This window comes from Trichomonas vaginalis, chromosome VI (genome assembly GCF_026262505.1).
Source record: "Trichomonas vaginalis G3 chromosome VI, whole genome shotgun sequence".
Classification (NCBI taxonomy): domain Eukaryota; phylum Parabasalia; order Trichomonadida; family Trichomonadidae; genus Trichomonas; species Trichomonas vaginalis.
This window is the reverse complement of record NC_067208.1, coordinates 9,381,638-9,408,306: the sequence shown is the minus strand read 5'-3', so window position 1 is coordinate 9,408,306 and position 26,669 is coordinate 9,381,638. Positions and strand designations below refer to the sequence as shown.

Genomic DNA, 26,669 nt, shown 5'->3' with positions numbered 1-26,669 from the left:
AAATGTTAAGAGACTTAAACCAACCACAAGGTGGTGAAGCAAATGAAATGTCATATGACGACAAGTATAGACACTTCTCCATGGCAAAGATGAGACAAGTTTTAAATATTTACAATAACCGTAAACAAAAAGGTTTGGGAAACCACTCCCCCGAAGAAATGAAAAACAACCCTGACTTAGAGAAAGACTATATATTTAATAATTTAGTCAAAAGAGACAAACAAGAAAGAATGCCGGGCTTCAAACTTCAGAAAGGTGACAAAGTAAAAATAGAAATACCTAAACGCGACCCATATGAAAATACTATTGACTATGACAACAATGGGAACCCGACAGGTACTCACATTCGTGTTCGTAAAAATAGAAGAAAGTATACAAGAGAATATTATGAAGTTTTAGGCAAACATGGCAAAATGTACACACTGCAAGCAGAAGATAAAAATACTATTGTCAGACCTCGTTTCAAACTTGTCAAAGTTCAAGGTGGTATACTTTCAAAAACAGTTCCTAACAAATATAAGACAACTCCAGACGAATATGCTAAAGAAGTTGAAAATGACGACTAAGCAATTCTATACCATGCGTAAACTGTCATGTAAGGTGGCATGCAGTCTTTACTTTGTCCCGTTGTTTGCGTATATCCTGTAACGAAATGTGTATGGATTCCTTCTCCCTGCGTGTCATCCCAGTAACAATTTATAGCAAACTTAACGTCGTCTTTAACATCATATCTTTGACCTTTTGTCATTCCTGTCCAATCCCAATATCTATGCTTATGCCAACCTGCTTGAGATGTAGTTAATCTTATGTAATGACTGTGTGCAGGTAAATTTGCACCTGAAATCGTTTTACTTCCACCTGTTTCCTTTAAAGAGTTTGCACAATACAAAAACCTGTCGACTATTTGTTCCCATACACCAACACCAAACATTACTTGAGGACCTCTCACATCCATAGATGTATAAATAGAACCTACCGGGTTCATTAAATCAAACATATGAGATATTATAGGATTGTCCCTTTTGAACTTAAAATATAGTGCAACTATTTCGGGTTTCTTCTGGTTTGTGTCAGAATATTTTTTATAATATAATCTGATGTTTTCAGGGTAGGTAAAATCTTGACTATAATATTTATTTCTGTCATCTGTATAATAATATACTATTCTCGTTTTTTCTATTGCATTATATCTTTTATATCTATAATATTCTAAATATAAGGTTAGCTTTTGTTCATCTACATGTGGTGTTCTGTCGTCATCTCCATAGTCATAATAATGTGGTGCCGGAGCTGGGTCAGGTAATATCATATCTGCCATTTCATAAACTCGGAAATATTTCTTTTGTTCGTCTCCATATAAGTTTAAGTAGCAGTTGTTGTCTAATGGAACTTTAACTTGTGTACCATTATTCTTTATATAGCTTACATACATTTCATTGTTATTTTTCGGAATGAGTTTATACCGTATACCATTTTTTAAGGAATGTACAAACTGCCATCTAAAATATTTATTTTCTTCATTGACAGAAAAGTCACCAACAATAGTTTCAATATTTTTTGTTCCAACTAAACTTTGGTATATTTCATTGACATATGTTTTATCTGCTTTAGTGTTTAAGGTTTCTTGTAAGTTTGTAATATCAGATATAGAATGTGTATGTCCAACGTCACTTTTCCTGTTTAAGGTTTCTTGTAAGTTTGTAATATCAGATATAGAATGTGTATGTCCAACGTCACTTTTCCTGTTTAAGGTTTCTTGTAAGTTTGTAATATCAGATATAGAATGTGTATGTCCAACGTCACTTTTCCTGTTTAAGGTTTCTTGTAAGTTTGTAATATCAGATATAGAATGTGTATGTCCAACGTCACTTTTCCTGTTTAAGGTTTCTTGTAAGTTTGTAATATCAGATATAGAATGTGTATGTCCAACGTCACTTTTCCTGTTTAAGGTTTCTTGTAAGTTTGTAATATCAGATATAGAATGTGTATGCTGTTTTTGTGGATATGTTCTATCTGTCCATGCGAAAATATATTCTTTTGTTGCATCTACATATCCAGTTATCCATGTCAAGTCTGCTTTTGTATTCCTTAACTCTGTAACACCTTTCTCAAGCTCTTTCAACTGTTGTCCATCTTCCATTAAAGCTCTGTCATGACTTGAAACCGTTTGTGCCAACATATCTACAGTTTCTTTGTCAGCTTTATTTTCAACATCCTCTTTTGTTGCATATGTTGCATCTGCTCTGTCATGTTCTTCTTGAACTTTTTCAATGACATATTCTTTGTCAGCTTTGTTGTCAACATCTGCTTTCAAAAGAAGTTCATTTATAGGTTTCTCGTTTAAATTTCCTTTTGTTGGATTTATACAGACAGTATTGTTTTTATTGTCTTGAAATAGAAACTCATCTGTCATAGGGTTTATTGTCAGTTTTAGGTTTCCTTCTTTCAATGACTCAGATATTTTAGCATAGTTTGAAAAGTTTGTTGTGTTCTTATTTAGAGCTTGCATAATGAGTTGTCGGTTGTGTTGTATTTCTCTCATAGACGCTGTTTCATTTGACATTTTTATTATAGATAAAATATGCTTCCAATAGAAAAAGAAAATTCAAGAGTTGCTACAACTAAACCATTAGATGAACTTTTTACTAATGTCGGTCAAAAGTTTGACTTAGATACTATAAAGCATGAAGGCTATCGTTTTGACTACCCATTAAGATGGTTAAGAGACCCATCTGTTACTAAATCTATTGGCTTTCGAAGAATAAAATTTGTGTCTGTAGAAGATAAAAGTTTTCCATTTATTGTAAGGTTTCATATAGATTATATATCTGAAGGGAAACGAAAAATGTGGGAAGAAATTGAGCTAATACAAGTTGACCTTTCATCTTCTCTACAGACTGCGTTAAAAAATATAGAAGATAAAATAAATTCATGTTATGCAAAATATGCTGATGAATATGCAAATACCGAGAGCACACTTTATGTGAGAATTGTATATGACAAACAAAATTCACAAGTGTCATTTCAAATCTACGAAAACAATCCAAATAAAGACGAACAAATATATACAGAATTCACTGCAATGTCATGGTATTATTTGCAAAGAATGTTAAATCAGAAAGTTGAACTTCCTTTAGCAAATATTTACAGTCGATATGCAAGAGATGAACCATATTTATTTAAAGATGTTTTCGACCAAGATGCTATTATTGTTCATGCTTCATTTTCTGGCGCCCAAAACTCTTTCTTATGCTTGGCAAATGACTTTTACGAAAAACCTACAAAGCTATATGAACCGCCGAGTGGAAGTATTTCAGACTTTCAAGTATGGTTTACTACAGATGGAAGAAAAAGAATAATTCCATTATACCATGCGTTTTACTTAGAACTTAGTTTCATATACAACTACTATCGAACGTTAAAAATATAATTTTTTAATACGGTTGAGGTGTTGGATTTGGTTGCCAACTAGACTGTGGTGCAGGTTCAGGTTGTTGTATAACAGGGGCTTGTTCTTCTGGTTCAGGGTCTTTAGGTATAATACCAACGAACTGACCTACTCTTTTACCAATATTTTTGACACCGTTCCAAATTCCTCTTCCGACAGATTTTATTCCATTCCATATACCTCTTCCAACTCTTCTGAAGAAGTTTCCAATACTACTGAAGAAACCCATTTTACTACGTGTAAAAATCTAATGTCCACCTAGTCTTTTGCGTTTCCTGTTGAGTTCCATAGCATTCTTTAACTGGAGCTCATACATTCTGTTTCTCCTCTGGTAGAAAACATATTCTGGGTCAACTCCTGTGTTCGCGTCATCTGCATAAAGTTGTTTATATCCCACTTCAGGGTTTGTATAAAACTCTTTCCATCTCATATTTGCATACCATGGTGGCAAACCTAACGCAGCGTCATTTGACATGGCAGTTTGCATTTGTACATCTGTTGGCACTTGACCATAGTTTGCCATTGCAGTTTGTATTCTAACTTCATTTGGAATATTCTCTGGGTTTGGTTGTCCAGGTTGCTGTGCATTCGCTAAGTTCTGTGCGTCCATTTAATATTAGATAAAAATATCTCTTACGAGTACATGTGCTGAACATTTGCAGGCATTGGTTCATCTTCATATTCTCTGTACTTTTCTGCCACGTCAAATAAATAAATGACACAATGGAAAAACCTAAAACAAGTAGTCCTATTTCAAACCACATTTACTTACTAATAAAATTTCTTTGTTATGACACTTTCTCCAGTTTATGGGACCTCTCTCATACTCTATCTTGTCATATCTAAACTCATAGTCATGTATGTCTTCTAACCATCTCATAACGGTTTCCAAACCACTTTTATCGGATGTAAAGTAAAAGCATGGATGGTTATGTATAACGTCTAAAGTTTCTAAAGAGTCTCTCAAAGTCCAGTCTACTTGGTATTGAAAATCCCATGTGTTATAGAACGGCGGGTCCACTATAAAGAAAACATTTTCCTTGTCTTTATATTTTTCATACAACTCTGTCCAATGACATCTCACAAACTCTATACCCTCAATATATTTTTCTATGTCCTCTTTGAAAACATTTGTATAGTTAAGATATAAAACTTTTGACATAAGTGTTTCAATGTCATGAACTCTTATAGCACCACTATATAATAGTCTAGCAGATATACTATCCCAGTCTATATATTCTGCTTGTTTCAAAACCTCTCTCACAATATTTTTGTTATCTAATGGTATACGTTCCATTTTACCTATAGGTATCTTTTCTTTTAACTCAGTCAATATATTGTTTGTGTCTGGAATATGTTTGAGACGGTCCATATAGTTGTCGAAGTCATTGCATATAATCTTTGAGTCTGGGAATATTGAATGGCACAAATGGGATATATAGAAACTTCCACCGAACAAATCTACAAATGTTAGACCATTCGGTAGTTTCTTAAGTTCTCTCAATATAATATCTTTACATCTACTCTTATTTCCAAAGAACGGTAACGGTGGTTTTGTAAAATTCATTTATATATAATAATAAAAATGTTTTTACCCGAAAAGTGACAGAAAAGTGACAAAACATGAAAACATATATAATTTGTGAAAAGCGACACAAAAAGTGACATTTTAAAAAGTGACATTTAAAAGTGACACCATTCATATGATGTAAATAACAACGGTTTTGGTTTTGTCACCGGCTGGTCGGCTGGGGTTCGGTCCTCCTCTTGGGTCTTGGGCAAAATTTCTTAGGGGCTAGAGGGCGCAACGCGCCTGGAAGCCCCACTCACCTGACCTAAATGATATCAGTATTTATTGAATTGCTCGAAAATTCCGTAAAATTTTATAATAATTTTCGAGGATTTTGAGACTTGTTAATATTTGAGCTATCAGTAATAATAAAGTAATGAAAAACATCTTGTAATTATTTCAGTTTTCCAAAATTCAAAAATCTTTATCAAAAAAGCTCTCTTTTGAATCAATTTATTAAGAAATATTTATGGCAGTCCCAACGGGAACCGCGGTAATTTACCAAGGTTTCCGCACACCGGTTCCTTTTTTAGGAATTTTTTAGATTAAAAAATATGCTTTGTAAATCATTTTTTGTAAATCGGCAAAAATTTGGAAATATTCTGACGACAATAAATCTGGGAATAGTATTTTAAATACGAGAACAACCTATTTAAAAGTGTTTCGCTCGATTTTGTATAATTTCAAATTTTCGCATATAGCTTTCCGTGAATTACCGTGATTTTACCGCCACATCAATAGTTTACGACACTTTTCCCGTAAATTGAGTAGTTTACTGCACTTTTTCCGTAAAATTGAGTTACGGGAATCCGTAAGATTACCGTACCTCACTTCTAGTTGAAAATAGCATTAGTATATAATAAATAGATATATTATTCCTATTTTTTATTTTGAATTACGGAAAAAGTGAGTTCAGAACTCCCAATTATTATTTGATTAATTATGTTAAAAATACTATAAGGAATTAAAATACATAATGTTGAAATTTGAATTACGGAAAAAGTGAGGGTGAAAGTGAAGTGAAAAAGTAAGATATTTTTTGTTGAAATAATCATAGTTGTACAATTTTGAAACTATATGCAAAGCTATAAATTGAATAAATTCAAAAACAAAAATTGTTTATTCTTATTAATAAATTTATATTAATCAATATTTGAACAACCCGTAATTAAAATTGAATTCCTCTTAAAATTTAATCCATACGTTAATTTTTAATTTGCTCGGCGAATGCCGAGCGTCCCTACTTCTCTTGTCATTCCTTCAAAAACTCTAATCTCATCGCACTTACAAACATCATGATTTGATGTATTGTCGAGAAATCTTAGACTTGTTTGTCATTTGATGATAGCATTTGAAAGTCATCTCGAAAATCGATTAACAAGACAATTTCCCAAACATCTACATACAAGTAGATGATTACAACATCAACGGCCAAAACCTTTCAGAGTCCTTTAATCATTTCTTCTCATCTCAATGTGAAGTGGCCCCAAACGAACTACAAGCTGACGTTACAACGCATTACAACCCGGTTAATACGAGCATATACATTAGAGCTGCTTTGTTATGATCTCCCTCATCAATTGATGAGAGATCTCATTATGAAACAGCTCCAATCGAACTAAAAACCTACATACAAATGAGTGAAAACAAATTCATTAGAGTTGTTTTGCTTTGATTTCTCTCATCAGAAGATGAGAGATACCAGAACAAAACAACTCTAATCAAACTTTCTACACAACTCAGCACAGTATCAATGAAAGTAATGCGTCTGTATCGTTAATAAGCAAAGTTGTTTTGGGTCCTTCCATTTTGGAAGAATTCGGAACAACTTTGCGAATTGATAGTGTAAACCCATATACATGAAAGCGTGCATGCATAAAGACAGGTATTGTCAGCAATGACTACCTGCCCAGCTATGAGTGATCAGAGAATTACCATCTCAGGCTTTTTGAGAACGTTTCAGCCAGGACCCTCGTATGTTGACTGTGAGAAAGGCATCCTTTATCTGAAATAGATGCTTTTCCAACAATCAAATTCGAAGATCTTCGACGTTGTTGTAAAAAGAGAAGGAGAAGGAAAGAAGAGGAAGAAGGAGAAGGAAAGAAGAGGAAGAAGGAAAGGAAAAGAAGAGGAAGAAGGAAAGGAAAAAAAAGGACATATTAAATATAATGCGCACTTAATAGTGCCGAGGCGCGATTTTTTGACCCTATATTACCGCACGGCAATGTTTTTCTCGATTTTGTACAGCCCTAGAATTAAGGGATTTTTGAATTTTAAGAATTTTTTTTCGAATTTTTTCGAAAAAAAAAATATTTTCAGAACAGCCTTAACGGCTAAGATTTAGGAACAATGTTAAGTATCAAAAAGAAAGGAGGTCTGATATAGACAACATATATCGTTGAAGGTTGAAAAAATCTCTAATATTTGAGCCCAAAATTTCAAATTTTAATTTTTTGAAAAAAGAGGCCACCCGTATGTACGTTTATTTGAGAGGAGGAGGATTATATTTTTGAAAGGGTGAAACATTATGAATATGTTAATTATATAATAATATGTATTATTATAAAAAAGAAAAAATAAAGCACGTTAAAATTTTTCTTTCTTGATTTTTTACAAAATCTACTTAGAATTATGCAAAATATGACTAAATAATTATAAATTTCAAGTTAAATTTTAATTTTGATAAATAATTTAAATTAGGGATGCGTTAAACACGCCATTTGACCGGGCGTACATTTTTTTTTGTTCGCCCAAAAATTTCGCCATTTGAGAAATTCAAAAATTAAAAATAAAATTTTAATCTTGATTTTTTTATTTTCGTGATTTTTTTGAAACTTACATAAGTGATGAAATACTTTTTTTTAAGTAATCGTTTATTATATATAAATATATCTTAATAAATTTAATTCCTTAAGGTAGAGCGTGTTCAAATTTAAAATCTCATACAATATTTTCTTAATGGCGTATTTTTCTGAGGTCGCCCAAATAAAGGCGAATTCAAAATTGAGAACTCCAAGGCGTATGGCGAGTATTCAAAAAGTACGCCACTTACAAAATATTGAATGTGGATTATCAATTTTTTGGCGTGTTCAATTTCAAATTTTGATATTTATGTTTATTTTATTCAGTATAATGCTAAGAATTAAAATATAAATTCATAGAATTTTTTCTTTGAAAATATTTTACATTTTTATTAGACCACTCCTAGACTAGTCATCAGGTTATCCTCAGATCATCCTCAGACTACTCCTTATCAGATTACTCATCATCCTCAGACTACTCCTTAGACCCCTCCTCATCAGACTACTCCTCAGATCTTCCTCATAAGACTCCTCCTCAGATCTTCCTCCTGAGACTACTCTTCAGACTACTCCTTAGAGTCCTCCTCATCAGACTAGTCCTGAGACTAGTCCTCAGACTACTCCTGAAACTACTCCTCAGTCTAATCCTCAGACTCCTCCTCAGATTATCCTCAAACTACTCCTCAGTCTAATCCTCAGACTCCTCCTCAGATTATGCTCAGATTATCCTCAAACTCCTCAGATTATCCTTAAACTCCTCAGACTACTCCTCAAACTCCTCAGACTACTCCTCAAACTCCTCAGATTATCCTCAAACTCCTCAGACTACTCCTCAAACTCCTCAAATTATCCTCAGACAACTCCTGAAACTACTCCTCAGACAACTCCTCAGATTATCCTCAAACTCCTCAGATTATCCTCAAACTCCTCAGACTACTCCTCAAACTCCTCAGATTATCATCAAACTCCTCAAACTACTCCTCGGTCTAATCCTCAGACTCCTCCTCAGATTATCCTCAGATTATCACTTTACATATATATATCGATAACTAAATAATTACTTATTATACTTTCTTTATTTTTTTAATTTTAAAATAATATTAATATATCTTTCTACGTTTAATGATGAAAAGAGAAAGAGGAGTAAAAAGAGGAAAGAGAAAAGAAAGAGAGAGAGAGAAAAAAAAAAGAGAAAGAAAGAAAAAAAGGACGGCGATAATTTTGTATTGTTTTGTTATTCGGCCGAATGGCGTATTATTCTATTTTTAAACGGTCATGGCGTAAAACCGTCGCATCCCTATTTAAATTTCAAAATATCAAGTTCAGTTCGACTATGTATGTAGTAATTCCTCAATAAAGTGCCAAAACCCTATTAAAATATATGAACATTTTCAACATTTTAATGTTTTTATTTAAAAATTTGATGGAATATGAGCTTCAAACAATTATTATGCAAATAAAAATAATTAAATATATGTATTTATTCGTATTACAACCGTAGTAAGTCGATTCTTCCTTTCTTCTACTGAGTTTTGAATTTGATTTCGAATTGTAAAGAGATTCAAAGGGAAAATACTAGCGGATAAAAACTACCTCCATGAAAGGGTCATAATGGAGTCAAGTTGTATTTTTTGATATTTTTTGCTTTTCGAGCCTAAATAGGTAGCCAAGATAATGCCTAAAAATAAGGTTCTAAATTCTGAAGTTTACATGATCCTCTCGTGTGCACCCTTAAATGATATTTAGCTATGATAACATAAGCTATTATGTATACATATATTTTTAAGTTTCTAACATATTTCTATTTCTGTTGTCTCTTATATTCTTTAGAAACATAATATTAATCACCATTTATTATTTTTATCATTGAAACACCAATAATGTCAAACAAATATCGTCATGATTTTTTAATATCTCCTGAAAAACTGTAGCAAAAATATTATTTACAAATGATTCATGAAAAAAAAATTAAATTTTTAATTCACAGAATGTTTTATATAATAGATATTGCATCATATATATTGTTGAATTTATATTATTTATGGTGATTTATTATTTGTCACTTTTCTAATTCATAAATGTCTTTATTACTGAAATATATTGATGATCCACCTCAAAATCCAATTGATTTCAAAATTCCACTGAGTGATCCTATGGACTGGCCATTAATTCCATCCATTCAAGATCTAAAAAAAGCATTGTCAAATAATGAAAATGACGATTCTGTTCCTAGCTACTCAACATCTGAAGTTTCGCATGAAAAAATTATAGCAATTGAAGCATATTTAACATCCATTAATTTTGCCAATGAAGATTCAGCGTTTTTTACAGCATTATACCACACATCTCAAAATTTCATATTTATGAACTATAATAGAGCAAAACATGAATTATCATGTCAATGCGGCGCTCATTATACAGTTTACTATGACAAAACGCTCAAATGTTACAAAATACGAGCTGATAAATCTCATTCGCATTGTATGGAATCAACAACCATCCCCACAATAGTATTAGATTATCTTATTGAATCAAATAATGAATCATTTATCAGTAATAATTTTACAAATTTTCATTGTATCGTTCAAAAACAATTCAAAAGGGAAATAGGAGAAGATACTTTTCGAAAACGTGTAAAAGCAATTTTTCATATTACAGATTCTGATTTAGTGAATAGTTTCAAAAAACTAATTTCATTGAATAATCATATTGTTGAATCAGGAGGCTGTTCCATTATTTCTACAGGTGAAAAAAATGATAAAAATGAGTATATTTACAAAGTTAACGAATTAATTGAAGATCCAAACTTTATAATAAAATGTATTTCAATTTTACCACCGGCATCAGAATTGTTTCTTAAATCAGAAAGATTTAACAATATTCTTCTTGTGGATGCCACTAGAACCAATACAATCTGTGCGGGTAAAATGGGGGTAATTGCCACTACATCTCCAACCAGACGAGCTATTCCGATAGCATATGGTTGGTCTGTGGAAGAAGATCTTCCACTAATGTCTAGTTTATTTAAGACAATTCTCAATAAAATCACCAAAAATGACATTTCAATTATCTTGAGTGACGGTGGAACAGCTATTAAAGGGGCATTAATTGAAAATGGATTGATTCAAAAACAACGGAGGTGCATTTTTCACCTTTTCGAAGATGTGAAATATTCGAAATGTAGAAAAATAATATGGTCTTTGAATTTGGCTATAAACTCTGTTGATTATACAAACAAATTAAATGACATCAAAAAATCAATAACAGAAAATTATCCAAATTATTCGGAAACAAAAATTGATAAATTTATTAAAAAATTAAAAGACGCAAATCCCTTTAAGTTCAATTCATTTGACCAAGGATTGCAAGCTACTTCTATTTTGGAAGCCTTAAATGGGGGAATTCCAAAAAAGAAAAATTTTCGATATTATTGAAGCTTTTGCCTGGTTTACAGATGCAACAGTCAAATATGGAGTTGAGGCATTGAAAAACTGTGGTCAACCAAAAGAAATTATCGATTTTGTAATTAAAAAATCGTTCTCATATAATGTTCACTACAGCGAAATCAAAGACTTATTTAAAGTTATTGATAGGCTTGGCTTTGAAGAAAAAATCCTTATCTTCAATGGTAAAGGATTTTGCAGTTGCAATGAAACAAAGCGTTTCGGAACCGTTTGTTCTCATATTGAAGCACATAACAATCAAAAACCTGAATTAAGAATTAATGTAGACCAATATTTAAATAATTGTTATACAGCGAAAATATCAGATGAAAAAATTGAAGAACTGGCAAAAATGACGGCAAGTTATAAAAACTTGCCAGCTATAGATAGTTTAGAGATCCCTGAAAGAATAAGAAGAGATAAACAAACGAGAAAGAGAATGCCTTCAAAATTTGAATATAATAAATAATGTTGATTTCAAATTTTGAGGAATTGATCGTCAATTTTGAACGGATAATAAAAATTGAGAGTAGGTGTAATTTTTTTTAAAAAAAAGAAGATAAATCAAATATATTTTAATAAACAAATCAAATTATTAATTCATGCAAATTTTTTTAAGAAATGATCGGCAATTTTGAAAGGATAATAAAAAATTGAGAGAAGGCGTAATTTTTAAAAAAAGAAGATAAATCAAATACATTTTAATAAACAAATCAAATTATTAATTCATCCAAAATTTTTTAAGAAATGATCGGCAATTTTGAAAGGATAATAAAAAATTGAGAGAAGGTGTAATTTTTAAAAAAACAAGATAAATCAAATATATTTTAATAAATAAATCAAATTATTCAATTTTGATTTTAAAAACAATACTTTTATTGTAAATTTGAATTCAAATTATTGTTTTATATTCAGCCTTATATATTATTTTTCTTTAAACATTATTTTTCTTTCTTCTATTCAAATGCATTTTCAAAGCAAATTTTGAATTATCCTATATTATCTCAATTACAAATATATTTTTATTTAACTTAAATGCACAATTAATCTTTTCATAATTTATCCATTTTGATAATTTCGATTTTTTTCAAAACGCTCTCAAATCTTTACAATTTGTGAGAATAATTTTATTCCCATATCAAAATTCAAATTTGTTTTTTTTAATAATTGCATTTATCTATTAATATACTATCTATTTTTTCAATTTTTTATTTTCTATTTTTTATCTATTTTTTTCAAAATAAAATTTCTCCTTTTTCAACATTCTCCTAAACATTTTACGAAATCTTGCTAATATTTGCTTTCCCCATATTTATGGATATGTTTCACCATCAATATACTTTCTATTTATTAAATTTCAATAAAGAAAAATCTCATCTTTCTAATTCCTTCATGAAAAATCCGAATTCATACTTGATTTATTATATACATTTTTACTAGCTATTGAATCAATTGTACTAACAATGTTAATTTCATTATCTAACTATAATATAAAATGTAAATTATAAAATATTGTTTAAATTACATACTAACAATATAATATTATTGATCTCATCATGCACAACCATCTTACCGTTCATTTCCATCAAAAACTCAATATTTACTATAAATATAGTAATTATATCATTTGAAAAAATCCAAATTTCCTCCTAATTCATATATTTCATTTTAAATATTATACATATTCTATGTTCATAATGCCAGATCTAAATCTCAAATAGATTTCGAAATAAATAAAGAACAGAAAGTGTTCCTCTCAAAAAGTGGAAAGACTTTCCGGTTCCTCTGATTTTGAAGAAAATGATAAAGAAAAAGAGAACTTCTTTTTGGGCAAAGATATAGAAGAAGTTTCTGAAGAAATTACCAATTAAAATATTTTAAATAAAAAGATAAAGCAGTTTTCATTTTATTTTGAAGATTCACGCAAAATTTTTCATTAATAGTGCTATTTTCTTTGATAACAGAGCAATTCCCTTGAACTTCTTGTATACCAAATCCATTCTCTGTATAGTTGTAATAATTATTTATAAAGATTTTTTAAAAAATGTTACTCATATGTACTCTTTACAAATGAAATTGATTTATACCCTTCTTTGCATAATTTAGCTTCAAACTTGCCATTTGACCATATTTCAAGTTGATGTTGTACAATATATTCATTGAAGATACAACTTTCCGTTGATTTAGAAAAGATTAACACTTTTGAATTGCTAACTCTAAATGATGATAGGTTATTATTATTTTGAATTAGTAATTTCATCAATTTCTTTTGAATATATATTTTGTACGGAATTACTTATTCTCACTGAAGATAATAAATTATTGTTATATGCAAAACAATTTGAAGGAACATAATTGTTATATTTTATAAAGATCTTATGTTGATAAACAATTTTGAAAATCTTATAAATCAAACACTCTTATTCAATCTTCAAATCTTAGATACCAGAATATTGCTTCCCAATTCAATAAAGATAATTGGTATTCCAACAACAAGAAATTCAAACCAGTTAGATATGTTAAACTCTAATAACACAAAAGAAATTGAAGCTGAGTTAATGCTTAATTTTTCTTTTAACTTGATAAATATTCAACAGAATTAATTTTTGGTTTTAATTAATTAATTAATGCAAAAGAATTTGGTAGTATATAATCGGAGATAAAGATATCACAATGAGAATGATAAATATAATAAGAAATGCTAATTCTACTTTGTATTTTCCGCTTTGTTTATATTTAATTTCATCATTTATTTGTAATGAAACATTTGCATCACATCCAGTTTCATTAGTGGTTTCATTTATTGTATTTTCTAAGAGATTGGAACAATTTCCTGGAACAACTTGAAATGAAAGCTCGGTCTCTGCATAGTTGTAATAATTACTTGCAAAGAACTTTGATAAATATCTGTATAATGTTTCAAATCTCCCTTCTAAAATCCTCCTGTTTCCATAATCCATTCTATTTCTTATCGAATCCAAAAATGAAATTGATTTATAACCTTCTTTACAGAATTTAGTTTCAAATTTGATCGGTAAAATTTGATTGCGAAGATCTGTTACCATTTGGTCAGGGAGTAAACAACTATCAATTGAGTCAGGGAATATAAGAACTTTTGGTTCAAAAAATGTTAAACTATATAAACTTTCTAAATCAATATTTTGAACTGAGTTGCTAAATTTAACTGAAGCTGATAAATTATTGTTATATATTGAAACCAATACATTGGAGTTCTTCATAATAATTTCAGTTTGTCTAATATAATAAATTGGATGATCTTTAGAGATAGTGATAATCAAATCATTGCATCCCATAAATGCATTATTTCCTATTTTAGTTATTCTATCTGTGATTGTAAATTTTTTAAGTCCACTAGATACAAAACAGTATGCTGGAATAAAATGTAAATTATCATTAAATGATATTGATTCTAAACTTGAACAATTCATAAAACGGTTTTCAATGAGACTTATAATAGATGATTTTTAACCTAAAGAAATTTCTGTTAAAGATGTACATCCTGCAAAACAAAATTGGGGAATGAAGTTAACATTTGGAAGAACTATTTTCTTCAGTTCTGAACAGTTGATGAAACATCCAATTCCGACATTTATTATATTCGAATTAAAAACAATTTCTTTCAAATTTGAGCATCCCATAAATAAACAGATACCTAATTGAGTAATATCTTTAGATTCAAAAGTAATCTTTTCAACATTTATACATTCTCGAAATCCATAAATTATTGAATAAACTGTTTCAGGAATGATAAGTTCTTTTTCTGTATTACAAGGAAGACATGAGAAAAGAATAGTTTTATTTTTTGTTGTATAATAGAGGATAATCATATAAGAGATCTAAATCTTCGTCGATCTCAATATCCGTAATGTTATTTGCTCCTGCAAACAACGACAAATCATAGAAATTACTATGAATTGTTATCTTTTTGAGTTCATTACATCCTGAAAAAACAGATTTTCCTTCTTGAAATAGATCATAAATATTGCATATATAAATAAAATCAATAAAATCAATAAAATCAATAAAATCAATACTAGAGTTTTTATAAATCACTATTTCGTCAATGTGAGTATTAATGAAAGCATTATTTCCAACTTCAACCTGATTTGACAAAATTACTTTTCCAGAAATACCTGAATTTGCAAAAGCATATTCTTCAATTCTGTTAACACCAGAAATTTTTACAACCATAAAAGCAATAACTAATTATTGATGAAACATTTTCAAAATAAATTGAATTCAAGCTGGAATTTTCAAACGATGTTGATATTATATTTGTATTTTCATCAATATATACTGTTTCTATATTGGGAAACATTCCTGAAAAATTGAAAATTTCCGGTGTACTGTCAGAACCTGAAAATTCGATGCTTTTAATTGTCCTAAATTTGTAGTATGAATTGATATAACTTGAGGTTGCAATATTTAGATTTTGTATGTTCTTATAAGTGATCGCCAAATAATAATCATAAGAATTGAAAATATCGCTAGATTTTACCGTAACAAGTGATTCTTCGAGATCAAATATTATGTTCGATGTTTCAGAATTAGACGATTCAAGAATTTTTTGGACAGCTAAGGCACTCAGCATTGAAATAATTTATTAAAAAAATCTTTTTGAAAACGTCAAGATGAATTAAAACATCAATGTAATTATAATATATATAAAAAACAATATGATCTTTGAAAACAATTGGAAAAAAAAGCATTTGTAGAATTTCTAAAAAATATGATCAAAGTTTTCAAAGCAATCATTTTGTTCAAAATAAACCGATAGCAGACAATTGAATAATACACGTTTTATAAATGATTTGAAATAATGAAAAAGAGATTTATTATTTGAATTAAAATGATCGCAATATATTTCTCACTTACCTGCTCTGCTTCGTAAAGTCTTTTATATAAATTTTATTCAATATTGAGGGGAAGAGTACGATTAGGAGTTTCTAAAGTACTTTTCTAAATAGTATCAAAGTACTTTTCTAAATAAGCATATAATATCAATTTACAAATTGTTTGCAAGCATTCAAATTTTTAGAAGTTTTAAAACGTTCATAAGCAATTAAAGAAATGAACAATTTTTTTAAATTATTCATAAATCATCTTTTATCTAGAATTGGATGATATTATATTTCAAATCCAAGATCAAATATTAAATTTTTGTGAGTTCAATACAATTTTTGTTTGAAAATCCTTAAAGTATATTTATAACTTTTGTAACACCAATAAAATATTGAATTAAAGTTTTTGAATGTTTCTCAATTTTCATTTATGTTGACCCGAGTTTTTTGCAGTACTTTATTAAGTCAAAAACTATTTTTTGAATCATTGGTGTATATACAAGAAAATGTTGTGGTAGTATCCTCAAATAATGATTTTCTTGGACCTAATTCACCTGAAAATGAAATTTACAAAAAATTAGTAGATAATTCCATAGAAAATGTCAAGCTCACAAGTGAAGTTAGTGAAATATATCCATTTTATGGCATCCATCTTGTCAAAATCTTCGATTTTTCAGAATCATCAGTTCATAATATACCTAGTAGAATGTTTGGAGATAGCATTAAACTAGATGAAGTTATTATGAGTCAAGATATCAAAAATATATCAGAATATGCTTTTCAAAACTCTGCAATTTCGAGAATTAATTTGGATCATGTGGAAATCATCGGAAAATATGCATTTTTAAATTGTCAAAAACTTAAAAGTATTAACATACAATCTGTTTCACAATTTGATATTGGATCATTTAGTGGAAGTGGTCTAATTGAATTCAGGTTTCCAGAAAATATTGCAAATGTGATAGATTCTATGTTTCAAAATTGTTATTTTTTATCAAAAGTAATATTGAGTTCTAGTATAACAGCAATTGGTGATTATTCATTTTCAAATTGTTTTAATCTTAAAACTGTTGAAGGAATTTCAAAATTAACAGAAATTGGATATAGTGCATTCGAATATTGTTCTCTTGAAAGTTTGATATTCGAAAATGAATCGGTTTTATGTCAAACAAAGGCATTTTCAAATAACGTGAAATTGACATCAGCTCAATTTAAATCAGTCTCTTTACAACAAAGCGTGTTTATGAACTGTGTTAATTTAAAGACAATAACTATTATAAATGCTTATATTTCTCAAGACGGTTCTCGAAGAGGGTATAATTTTTATAATTGTATATCATTGAAAAAATTTACTGCTGAGAAAGCACAAGTTTTAGAAATTTGCGACTTTGAAAACTGTAGAAATTTGACAGTTTTTGAAGTAAATGAACTACGAACAATAAGAAATGCATGTTTCAAAAATTGCCAATCATTAACATGGTTTAACTTAACAGGTGTCCATAATGTTGGTTCAGCAGCATTTCAAGGATGCATAAACTTAAAACATGTTGTTGGATTGAATTCAGATATAAGATGTGAAAGTTGTTATATATATTTTCAAGGATATGCTTTCTCTGATTGTATTAGCTTAGATCTGAGAGAAATTAGTTTTTTACAATATGCAATGTTTTCAAATTGTTATTCATTGACCGAAGTCAATTTTACTGGTTATGAATTGTATCCTAAAGCCTTTCAGTTCTGTATCAATCTCAAGAAGTTTACTTTTCAATACGAAGAAATTCATATTGAAGAAATTCCTGATTATTGTTTCTATGGCTGTGTTAACTTGGAAGAGATTAATATTCCTGATAGAATAACAGAAATTTATGACTTTGCATTTTATAATACATCACTCAGAAATGGAATAAATCTCAATAAAGTTCAATCTCTCGGGCAATACTCATTTGCATTTTCAAAACTAACATCAATTACAATCAAAAATGCAATAAATTTCAATTCAGAAAACGATTACTATGTTCTAGATTACGATAACCTACATATTTTTGATCATTGTGATAATCTTGAAAAAGTGATATTCGAGAAGAGTGGTTTTATATCCTTATATGAATTTATAAATTGTAAAGAATTCAAAACATTGGAAACAAATGGCGCTTTTAAACTCATGGATGGAATGCTATGTGTAACTAGAGGATATGAAGATTCTAGAAGATATGAAGATTATAGAAGAAATGAAGATTCTACAAATAACATAACTGCTATATATTTGTATAATATATCAGCAAAATATGAAAGAGTAACAATTCCAGAAAACATTTTTGGAATTTTATTTTTTGCATTTCGGTATGCAAATAACATTAAAACTATTGCAATATCACATACAATGCAAATTTTACCATATGCATTTGCTGATATGGCATCTTTAGAAGAAGTTTATTTTAATTCCAATGAAATTCCATATGTATGCTTTTACAATTGCACAAAACTATCGAAAGTTACTCTCTCAGATAATGTTAAAAGAATTAATAAGTATTCATTTGCGAATACAAATTTGACAGAAATTGTTTTACCTCTTTCTTTAGAAAATATTGTTATTCCATTTATCAATACATCAATCGCAAAAATTGGATTCAAAGATGGACAAAATCATCCTGATTTTATTGCTACAAAGAATGAATTCATTAGAATCAATCATGATAAGAATGATGAAATGGAAATAATGTTTCTATTTGGTAACATTTCAAATAAGATAACAAAGTTAACAGAAGGAATTAAAAGTATCAATTTAGAAAGCTTAAAAACAAATTCTGATGATAATGTAATATTGATGCTTCCTCATTCAATCCAAAAAATTGAAATTTATGAAACAGACTATGAAGACCTCCATTATTATAGAGAAGAAATTGATGGAATTCGAGTAACTATTCATGAAGATTATCAATATAATTATGAAATTAGTTACCCAAAATTGTGCTATGATTGGATAAACCCAATTCAGGTTTTAGGTGATGAACCATATGATCATGATCATATAGAGTTACGCGAAATTATGGAAAGAACTAGCTCTGGACCTAAAGTTGAGTTTTACTCGTTGACATATCCTGAGTATTATATCGGCTTTATTGAAGTAATTAACAAGAGTTGTGAATCTAACTTGAATTATGAAGAAGAAAACGCTACAAAACCACAATGTAATAATCAGTAGATGCTGAATAATGAAGAAAGTAGGAAGAAAGGATCATTATATAATATTGAGATTGGATTAATTGTTGTATCTCTTTTGTTCATTGGAACTCTTGTATGCCTACTATATACTATCTATGCATACATGAAACAAAAGAATAATGATGAATCTGACTCGGTTCAAGAGATGAATGTTGAAAAAGTTACAACAGTCAATTCAGCTGAAAATGATGGTATTACATATGACAATCCATTATTTACACGAACCAACCAAAATGATGATCCATTCAAGGATGATTTTGAAGAAAATGATAAAGATGATGAGAACTTCTTTTTGGGCAAAGATATAGAAGAAGTTTCTGAAGAAATTACCAATTAAAACATTTTAATTAAATATATTTTTAATAATTTAAAATATAACATAGAATAGAAAGTTTTACTTTCAAGTTGAAAGAAATGTTATCGAATCAATCCTGAGTTATTCCAATTTGCTCAAAGTACAATTGAATTATCTGAGGATAAAACAAAAAAGACACCTCTTAATATTCATTATCAGATATTGTATTCATCTTGATTATATAGAAGTAATTTACATGAGCTGTGAATCAAATTTGATTGTTGAAAAAGAAAACAAAACTGGTTTGTGTAAATTAGCAGATTCCAATTGATGAAAATAACTTGGAAATATATATCATTAAGTAATCTTGAGATAGGTCTAATCGTTGTTTCTCTTTTGTTTATCGGATCTATTGTTTGTCTCCTTTACACAGTTTACTCATTCATGACCGAAAAGAGCGATGGCACTGCAGAAATGAATGTTGAAAAAGTTAAAACTGAGATCACAAATGAAATCGATGGTATTACTTATGTCATCCATTATTTACTTGATCCAATTGATGATTTCAAAGAGAAAGACAAAATTGAATACGATTTCTTTTTATGAAAAGATATTGAAGAAGAAAAGACTGATTAAAATTATCTTGATTTTTAATTATTATGCGAATGGTCCGATAAACGCTTTGATTTTAATTTTTTTAAAAAATGTTATTGTGAATAAGGCCATAACATCTATAAATTAATCCCTTTCTTTTAAAAATTTGAAATTTTACGAGTAGGGGTAATTTTAGCTAAAAGTGACACGCCTGTAAAAAGTGACACACCCGTGAAGGGTGTGATTACCAATCGGTAATTTCGACAGTTTAGAATTTAAAATTTTTTATGGAACTGTTGCGAGTTTCATAAAGAATTTAAGGAATATAAGCAAAGATTTGAATCAAAATCTTAGACCTAAGCCGATCGCTTCGCTCGCGGCTTTCTTTATTATTTTAAATTTGCATATTTCCATCAAAAGTTCATAAGGTAAAAAATTTGAGTGTGGTAGAATTTACGAAAAAGTGACATTATAAAAAGTGACACTTAACCTTAAATTTCCAAACACTATTTTTTGATTGTATTTTGTTATTTATATATTTATATATATATGTATATATATATGTATATTAATATATATGTATATTTATATATGTGTATATTTATATATGTGTATATTTATATATGTGTATATTTATATATGTGTATATTTATATATGTATATATTTATATATGTATATATTTATATATGTATATATTTATATATGTATATATTTATATATGTATATATTTATATATGTATATATTTATATATGTATATATTTATATATGTATATATTTATATATGTATATATTTATATATGTATATATTTATATATGTATATATTTATATATGTATATATTTATATATGTATATATTTATATATGTATATATTTATATATGTATATATTTATATATGTATATATTTATATATGTATATATTTATATATGTATATATTTATATATGTATATATTTATATATGTATATATTTATATATGTATATATTTATATATGTATATATTTATATATGTATATATTTATATATGTATATATTTATATATGTATATATTTATTAGAAACTGCTTCATGCTGTGTTGAGTATTGTTGAATTGGAAACTGCTTCATGCTGCATTGAGTATTGTTGAATAATTTGAAGTAGTGGTTTTTGAAATCAGCACCCCTATGAGAGCGCTGGCGACCGAAACACCACTAGTAAGATTGTGTATTAGAAACTGCTTCATGCTGTGTTGAGTAAGCTTCGATATCTTTATCAGACCACCTTTAAATTAACCACTCACATTCTCCCTGTGGTCCATCTAAAATTTGTAAGCTTTATGACATAAAATTATATTATATGCAGGATCCCACCTATTACTTAATCTTTTTGGAATAAATGTTTTATAATATTTATCGATTGATTGTAATTTTTTGTATAAAAAAAGTTTTTTATTTATATTAAAAATATATTCGGTTAATGATATTATCTTATAATTTGTAAATAAATCTAGTAATAAAATAACTTTAATAGTTGGTGTCACTTTTTCGAAAATTCTGGTTTTTTCAGCCGATCGCTTCGCTCGCGGCTTTCTTTATTATTTTAAATTTGCATATTTCCATCAAAAGTTCATAAGGTAAAAAATTTCGTTTATATTATTGCAAAATAAAATCTTCATTATCAAAATAATATTAAATGATAATATAATATAATTTATAAACAACTATTATTTAATAAAGTTTAATTGCCAAGGTTCATCTAATTTTTTGATTTTTAATGTTTTATGAATTTTATTTATCATGTATATATCTAATGAAGATTATATATGTAGAAGATAAGTACCTTAATATGTACGTAAAAATTAATGAAATTTATTTTGAATGTAGAACCGAGCAATTTTCAAATTTTGTGCTTTTTTTGAATTTTCTCGATACCAGATAAGTTGTGTTGGCTAAATAATATATGGATACAATGTGTTGTATAGATGAATATATGCACAAAGTTTAAGAGGTCATTTTCTTTCAGAAACCGAGATTTGTGAATTTTTTCAAATTTTGTGCTTTTTTTGATATTGAAATTTCATTTCATTTTTTTGATGCATATCGATGCACCATGCGAACTTAAAGAAAGGCTATCTTATATAGATGCTATGAAAGCTGTCATTGATAACGAATGCCATGCAGGTTGTCCATATCAATTAAAAAAAAATCCAAATTTAGGGGGAACAAAATTAAAATTCAGGTGCAGTGCAGATAAATGTGAAGCATGTATCTCATTTCTAAAGGATGATGAAGAATATATCCTAACAGAATATAATGGAACACATAATCACAATCAAATCAAAGATGAGACAAAGAAATACCACACATTATCACAATGCTATCGTCGGGTACTTATTAATTTTATAAAACAGGGGGTGATCCGAAATGGCTCAAATTGAATGCGACAAAAAACTTGATCTGGATGATCCACTTAACAGGCCATCTTTTTGAATGCATCTTCAGATCAAATGAAAACAATTCAGGAAAAAGGAAATAAAAAGATCAAAGGTATTCAAAAGTACGATGATAATCAATTCAAGTCAACTCAATTATTTAAGGGTATCAAAGAACAAGAGTCACCAAAAGATTTAATTTATTTCGATGTCGATAATTACAACAAACCAAAGAAATTAATCTTTTATTATGCTTCTTTCAAATTTCTGGACATAATCAAAATTGTGAAAGAGCATTTTATTGATGCAACCCATTCATTACTTGAATTTAAAATGTTGTTTTACATGATATCAGCCAAATTTCCAAATACACATGCATTCCCAATTTTTCAATTTGTCGTTTATCCAAACACTTCAGAAAATATTGCATTCTGTCTCAAGGCATTTTTTAACTGGGCAAAAGTAAAACCAAAATATTTTATGTCAGATTGTGCACAAGAAATCGAAAATGCGATTATCAACTCTTTTCCAGAAGTTATCCTTCATTGGTGTGCAGTTCATGTAATGAGGGCGTTCAGAAAAAATTTGAAAGATTATGCATTTGAGAGTTCAGACAAATTGATATTAGATACAAAAATGAACTATCTTGCATACGGCAGAAATGGCAAGAAAGAATGGATTGAACCAACGTTCAAAAAAATTCTGGAAATAGCCGAAAAATTCCCAGAATTTTCAAAATACATACAAAATCAATGGATATCAAACCAAGAAAGATGGACAGCCGCTGAAAGAGATGAAAATTTAGCTCTCACAAATAACATTTCAGAATCGATTAACAAAAAAATTAAATATTACTACTTTGGCGGAACAATTTTCATGAGATTTGATCGATTTGTGATGAAATTAATCGATTTTATCGTTCCTTCATTTTATTACAGAATTTCTCAAGATATAAGGCTCAGAGACAAAATTCCAAATCCGTTGCCATCTGAAAAAAAGCCAAAAAAGTCTACAATCAGACTGGATACAGAAAAATGTATAATGCTCACTGATAAAATTAAATCGTTAATAGTTAACTCATCAGCAAACTTAAATACGCTTCAATTGGGTTTAGATGACCTACTTGATAAAGTTGTCAAGGCAGCAAAGGTTCAAAAACGAATGACCCAGTATTTTTCGAAATTAAGTATCCCAATGGAAATCAAGCTTAGTATTCTCACGCAAATTACAGAATTTGGATGCAATACCCCTCAATTCATTGTTGAGAATGCCAAGTCTTTTCAAGATAAAATTATTACAGATTTCCACCTTCAAATTTATACAACATTATAAAAATTTATGAATAAAAACTTGATATAAAATAACATTTTTATTTTTACTAAGAAAAAAAAGGTTTTTGATAATAAATTTATTTTATTTCGAAAAAGTAGCAATAATCGTAAAAGGGTATTGATAGGCTTGCTAAAGTAACTAATTTTAGCTGTCAAATACTTTTGTATTTTGAAGTAAATTAGTATAAATTTGTTTTTACTTTTATTTCGAAAAAGTAGCAATAATCGTAAAAGGGTATTGATAGGCTTGCTAAAGTAACTAATTTTAGCTGTCAAATACTTTTGTATTTTGAAGTAAATTAGTATAAATTTGATATTATTTTAACTCCCTTTGAAAACCTCAATTTTCCATACAGAGGGAACGGGAATAGCATCCAATATTCCCTGAGAATGGTTGCGCATTCTCGGTTCCCTCTATATTTCGAACGAAGCTCTCATCGGTCTTTTTTTTAATACTAAACGTTTTTTTCCATGTCACTTTTAGCTAAAATTTGGGTTTGCCATTGAAGAAAAATATCAAGAATACATTAATAATCCAAATGTAACTCTCGAAGATACGGCAAAAACACTTTCAATAGGAAAAGAACGTTTGAAAAAAATTTTCGTACTATTCGGCTATCCAATAAAAGAAAGAGGAAGACCAAAGAAAAAAAATTTTGAGGAAGATGTATACAAAATTTTGGAAATTAAAGCACAATATGACATTGGATACAAAAGGATCAAAGAATCATATTTCGAAAAAGTCGAAAGATTTACATTCAACGATGCTTTCAAAATTTTCAATCAACAACATTTGTTTACATTTCACAGGCATCAGAAAATCGACGAACATCCACATGAATACGTTGCTCAATATGTTAATCAATTGTGGCATACTGATTTGAAATTTCTGAAGGACGATAACGGTAACATTCAATATTTAATTTCATTTCTTGATGACAGAAGCAGATACATTATTTGCTGGGATGTTTTCGATACAAAAGAAATGAAAAATACTGCCAGAGTATTTCGTCACGCAATTGATTTAGTCAAATTAGTTCCACATGGAATTCTCACAGATAATGGAACAGAATTCATTGGAAAAGATTTTGAAGCGGTTTGCCAAGAATTCAATATAAAACATTTCAAAACTCATCCGTACTCTCCAGAGGAAAATGGAAAAATTGAAAGGAGTTGGGAGACTCTTTTCAAGACAAACCCTGGAGTGAACGTCTTTGAGTTCATCCCCAATGTTGTTTCCCAGTATAATAGGGTATGGAAACACTCCGCATTATTCAAACTCTTTGGGGAGAAATTGACTCCATTTGAGGCCTGGGAAAGAGGCCCCAAATGGACAAAAGATCTCTGCGCTGAACCAGGCTTCGAAAAAAATCTTAGAGATTAACAAATAATTTCAAAAACAAGAAAATTCAAAAAATCACAAAAAGGAAGTTAAGGAATAAACACTTACATTTATTACATTTGGATTTTTTTTTAAATTCAGTATTATTTTTAGAAATAAGATAATATAGTTCTAAATAAAACAAAGAATGTTAAGAAGGAAGAAGGAATTAGCGGATGCAGCCGAAGCACGCTCACAAATTACTCTCAATATCCACTCAAATCATACAAAGTTTTGTCGAATAGTTTGATATAAAGACAAAAAATTTACAATTTTTAATTAAATCCGAACAATCTTACATATGCAGCTGAAGCACGCTCACAAATTACTCTCAATATCCACTCAAATCATACAAAGTTTTGTCGAATAGTTTGATATAAAGACAAAAAATTTACAATTTTTAATTAAATCCGAACAATCTTACATATGCAGCTGAAGCACTCACAAATTACTCTCAATATCCACTCAAATCATACAAAGTTTTGTCGAATAGTTTGATATAAAGACAAAAAATTTACAATTTTTAATTAAATCCGAACAATCTTACATATGCAGCTGAAGCACACTCACAAATTACTCTCAATATCCACTCAAATCATACAAAGTTTTGTCGAATAGTTTGATATAAAGACAAAAAATTTACAATTTTTAATTAAATCCGAACAATCTTACATATGCAGCTGAAGCACACTCACAAATTACTCTCAATATCCACTCAAATCATACAAAGTTTTATATTTTCATTTTATTGTTTCTTAATAAAGAATTTACTTTAATATTCTTAATTGTTTTCTTTTTTATATTTAATTTTTGATATCTATTTTAAAAAACTTATACAAATTCGAGTCAGCTAATAATTTAATTGAAAAAATAAAAAGAAAACATATAATTTTTAATCCGTCTAATTGAATAAGCAATATTATAAATATTATGTTAAACGGTTAATTTTTTCTCAAAAAAAATTATTTCGAATTTCCGAAATTTTTGACATTTTGGCTGAGAACTATGGTCTGCGAGGTACATAGATAGAATCAGTACCTCGCAGACTATAGTTCTCTATATGGCGCCGAAAATTTTTTGGTGAAATGCGACGACATTTCACCAAAAATTTTTCGGCGCCATAGGAAGAATTGGAGGGTGTGAGATACTATTACATGCTATAGTACTCACACCCTCCAACTCCCAATCAAAATCGCATAAAATTTGCTACTTATCTTCAGATTACTTCCCATTATAAAATATATCATTGCTATCTCATCGTACTATATTTCCACCCTATTGTATTTAAAAATATAAAATTTTTTGATAATATA

The 26,669-nt window shown here is 28.8% G+C and overlaps 9 protein-coding genes across 9 annotated transcripts, besides 8 other annotated features; 6 read left to right on the top strand and 3 right to left on the bottom strand.

Annotated features, from left to right (window-relative positions):
* Positions 1-1,996: part of a mobile genetic element that runs on past the window's edge.
* Positions 1,997-3,106: 1,110 nt separating this feature from the next.
* Positions 3,107-3,430, top strand: TVAGG3_0834130 (uncharacterized protein; the record flags this gene model as incomplete). The annotated part of the gene is made up of 1 exon (XM_001307648.1): positions 3,107-3,430. The coding sequence occupies one exon, from the start codon at positions 3,107-3,109 to the stop codon at positions 3,428-3,430; it is 324 nt and encodes a 107-aa protein (XP_001307649.1).
* Positions 3,431-3,434: 4 nt separating this feature from the next.
* On the bottom strand, positions 3,435-3,677 carry TVAGG3_0834120 (serine threonine-protein phosphatase family; the record flags this gene model as incomplete). Its single annotated transcript, XM_051248588.1, has 1 exon — positions 3,435-3,677. The coding sequence occupies one exon, from the start codon at positions 3,675-3,677 to the stop codon at positions 3,435-3,437; it is 243 nt and encodes an 80-aa protein (XP_051084063.1).
* An 18-nt stretch (positions 3,678-3,695) lies between these two features.
* TVAGG3_0834110 (uncharacterized protein) lies at positions 3,696-4,058 on the bottom strand (the record flags this gene model as incomplete). Its single annotated transcript, XM_051248587.1, has 1 exon — positions 3,696-4,058. One exon carries the CDS (start codon positions 4,056-4,058, stop codon positions 3,696-3,698), a length of 363 nt encoding a protein of 120 aa, XP_051084062.1.
* Positions 4,059-4,264: 206 nt separating this feature from the next.
* TVAGG3_0834100 (phage tail repeat-like family) lies at positions 4,265-5,015 on the bottom strand (the record flags this gene model as incomplete). Its single annotated transcript, XM_051248586.1, has 1 exon — positions 4,265-5,015. A coding segment is annotated over one exon (751 nt), but the record flags the coding sequence as incomplete, so codon positions are not given.
* Positions 5,016-6,206: 1,191 nt separating this feature from the next.
* Positions 6,207-6,280: a mobile genetic element.
* Positions 6,281-6,485: 205 nt separating this feature from the next.
* Positions 6,486-6,746: a mobile genetic element.
* A 330-nt stretch (positions 6,747-7,076) lies between these two features.
* Positions 7,077-7,211: a mobile genetic element.
* A 4,044-nt stretch (positions 7,212-11,255) lies between these two features.
* On the top strand, positions 11,256-11,731 carry TVAGG3_0834060 (uncharacterized protein; the record flags this gene model as incomplete). Its single annotated transcript, XM_001289640.2, has 1 exon — positions 11,258-11,731. A coding segment is annotated over one exon (474 nt), but the record flags the coding sequence as incomplete, so codon positions are not given.
* A 6,056-nt stretch (positions 11,732-17,787) lies between these two features.
* Positions 17,788-19,326, top strand: TVAGG3_0834050 (ribonuclease inhibitor domain-containing protein; the record flags this gene model as incomplete). The annotated part of the gene is made up of 1 exon (XM_001310105.2): positions 17,788-19,326. The coding sequence occupies one exon, from the start codon at positions 17,788-17,790 to the stop codon at positions 19,324-19,326; it is 1,539 nt and encodes a 512-aa protein (XP_001310106.2).
* On the top strand, positions 19,327-19,683 carry TVAGG3_0834040 (leucine-rich repeats (6 copies)-containing protein; the record flags this gene model as incomplete). The annotated part of the gene is made up of 1 exon (XM_001308427.1): positions 19,327-19,683. The coding sequence occupies one exon, from the start codon at positions 19,327-19,329 to the stop codon at positions 19,681-19,683; it is 357 nt and encodes a 118-aa protein (XP_001308428.1).
* A 730-nt stretch (positions 19,684-20,413) lies between these two features.
* Positions 20,414-20,674: a mobile genetic element.
* A 1,103-nt stretch (positions 20,675-21,777) lies between these two features.
* Positions 21,778-24,477: a mobile genetic element.
* On the top strand, positions 22,720-23,918 carry TVAGG3_0834020 (MULE transposase domain-containing protein; the record flags this gene model as incomplete). The annotated part of the gene is made up of 1 exon (XM_001286933.2): positions 22,720-23,918. A coding segment is annotated over one exon (1,199 nt), but the record flags the coding sequence as incomplete, so codon positions are not given.
* Positions 24,478-25,356: a mobile genetic element.
* Positions 24,961-25,359, top strand: TVAGG3_0833990 (reverse transcriptase (RNA-dependent DNA polymerase); the record flags this gene model as incomplete). The annotated part of the gene is made up of 1 exon (XM_051248585.1): positions 24,961-25,359. The coding sequence occupies one exon, from the start codon at positions 24,961-24,963 to the stop codon at positions 25,357-25,359; it is 399 nt and encodes a 132-aa protein (XP_051084060.1).
* Positions 25,360-25,426: 67 nt separating this feature from the next.
* Positions 25,427-25,479: a mobile genetic element.
* Between the last annotated feature and the right edge of the window lie 1,190 nt (positions 25,480-26,669).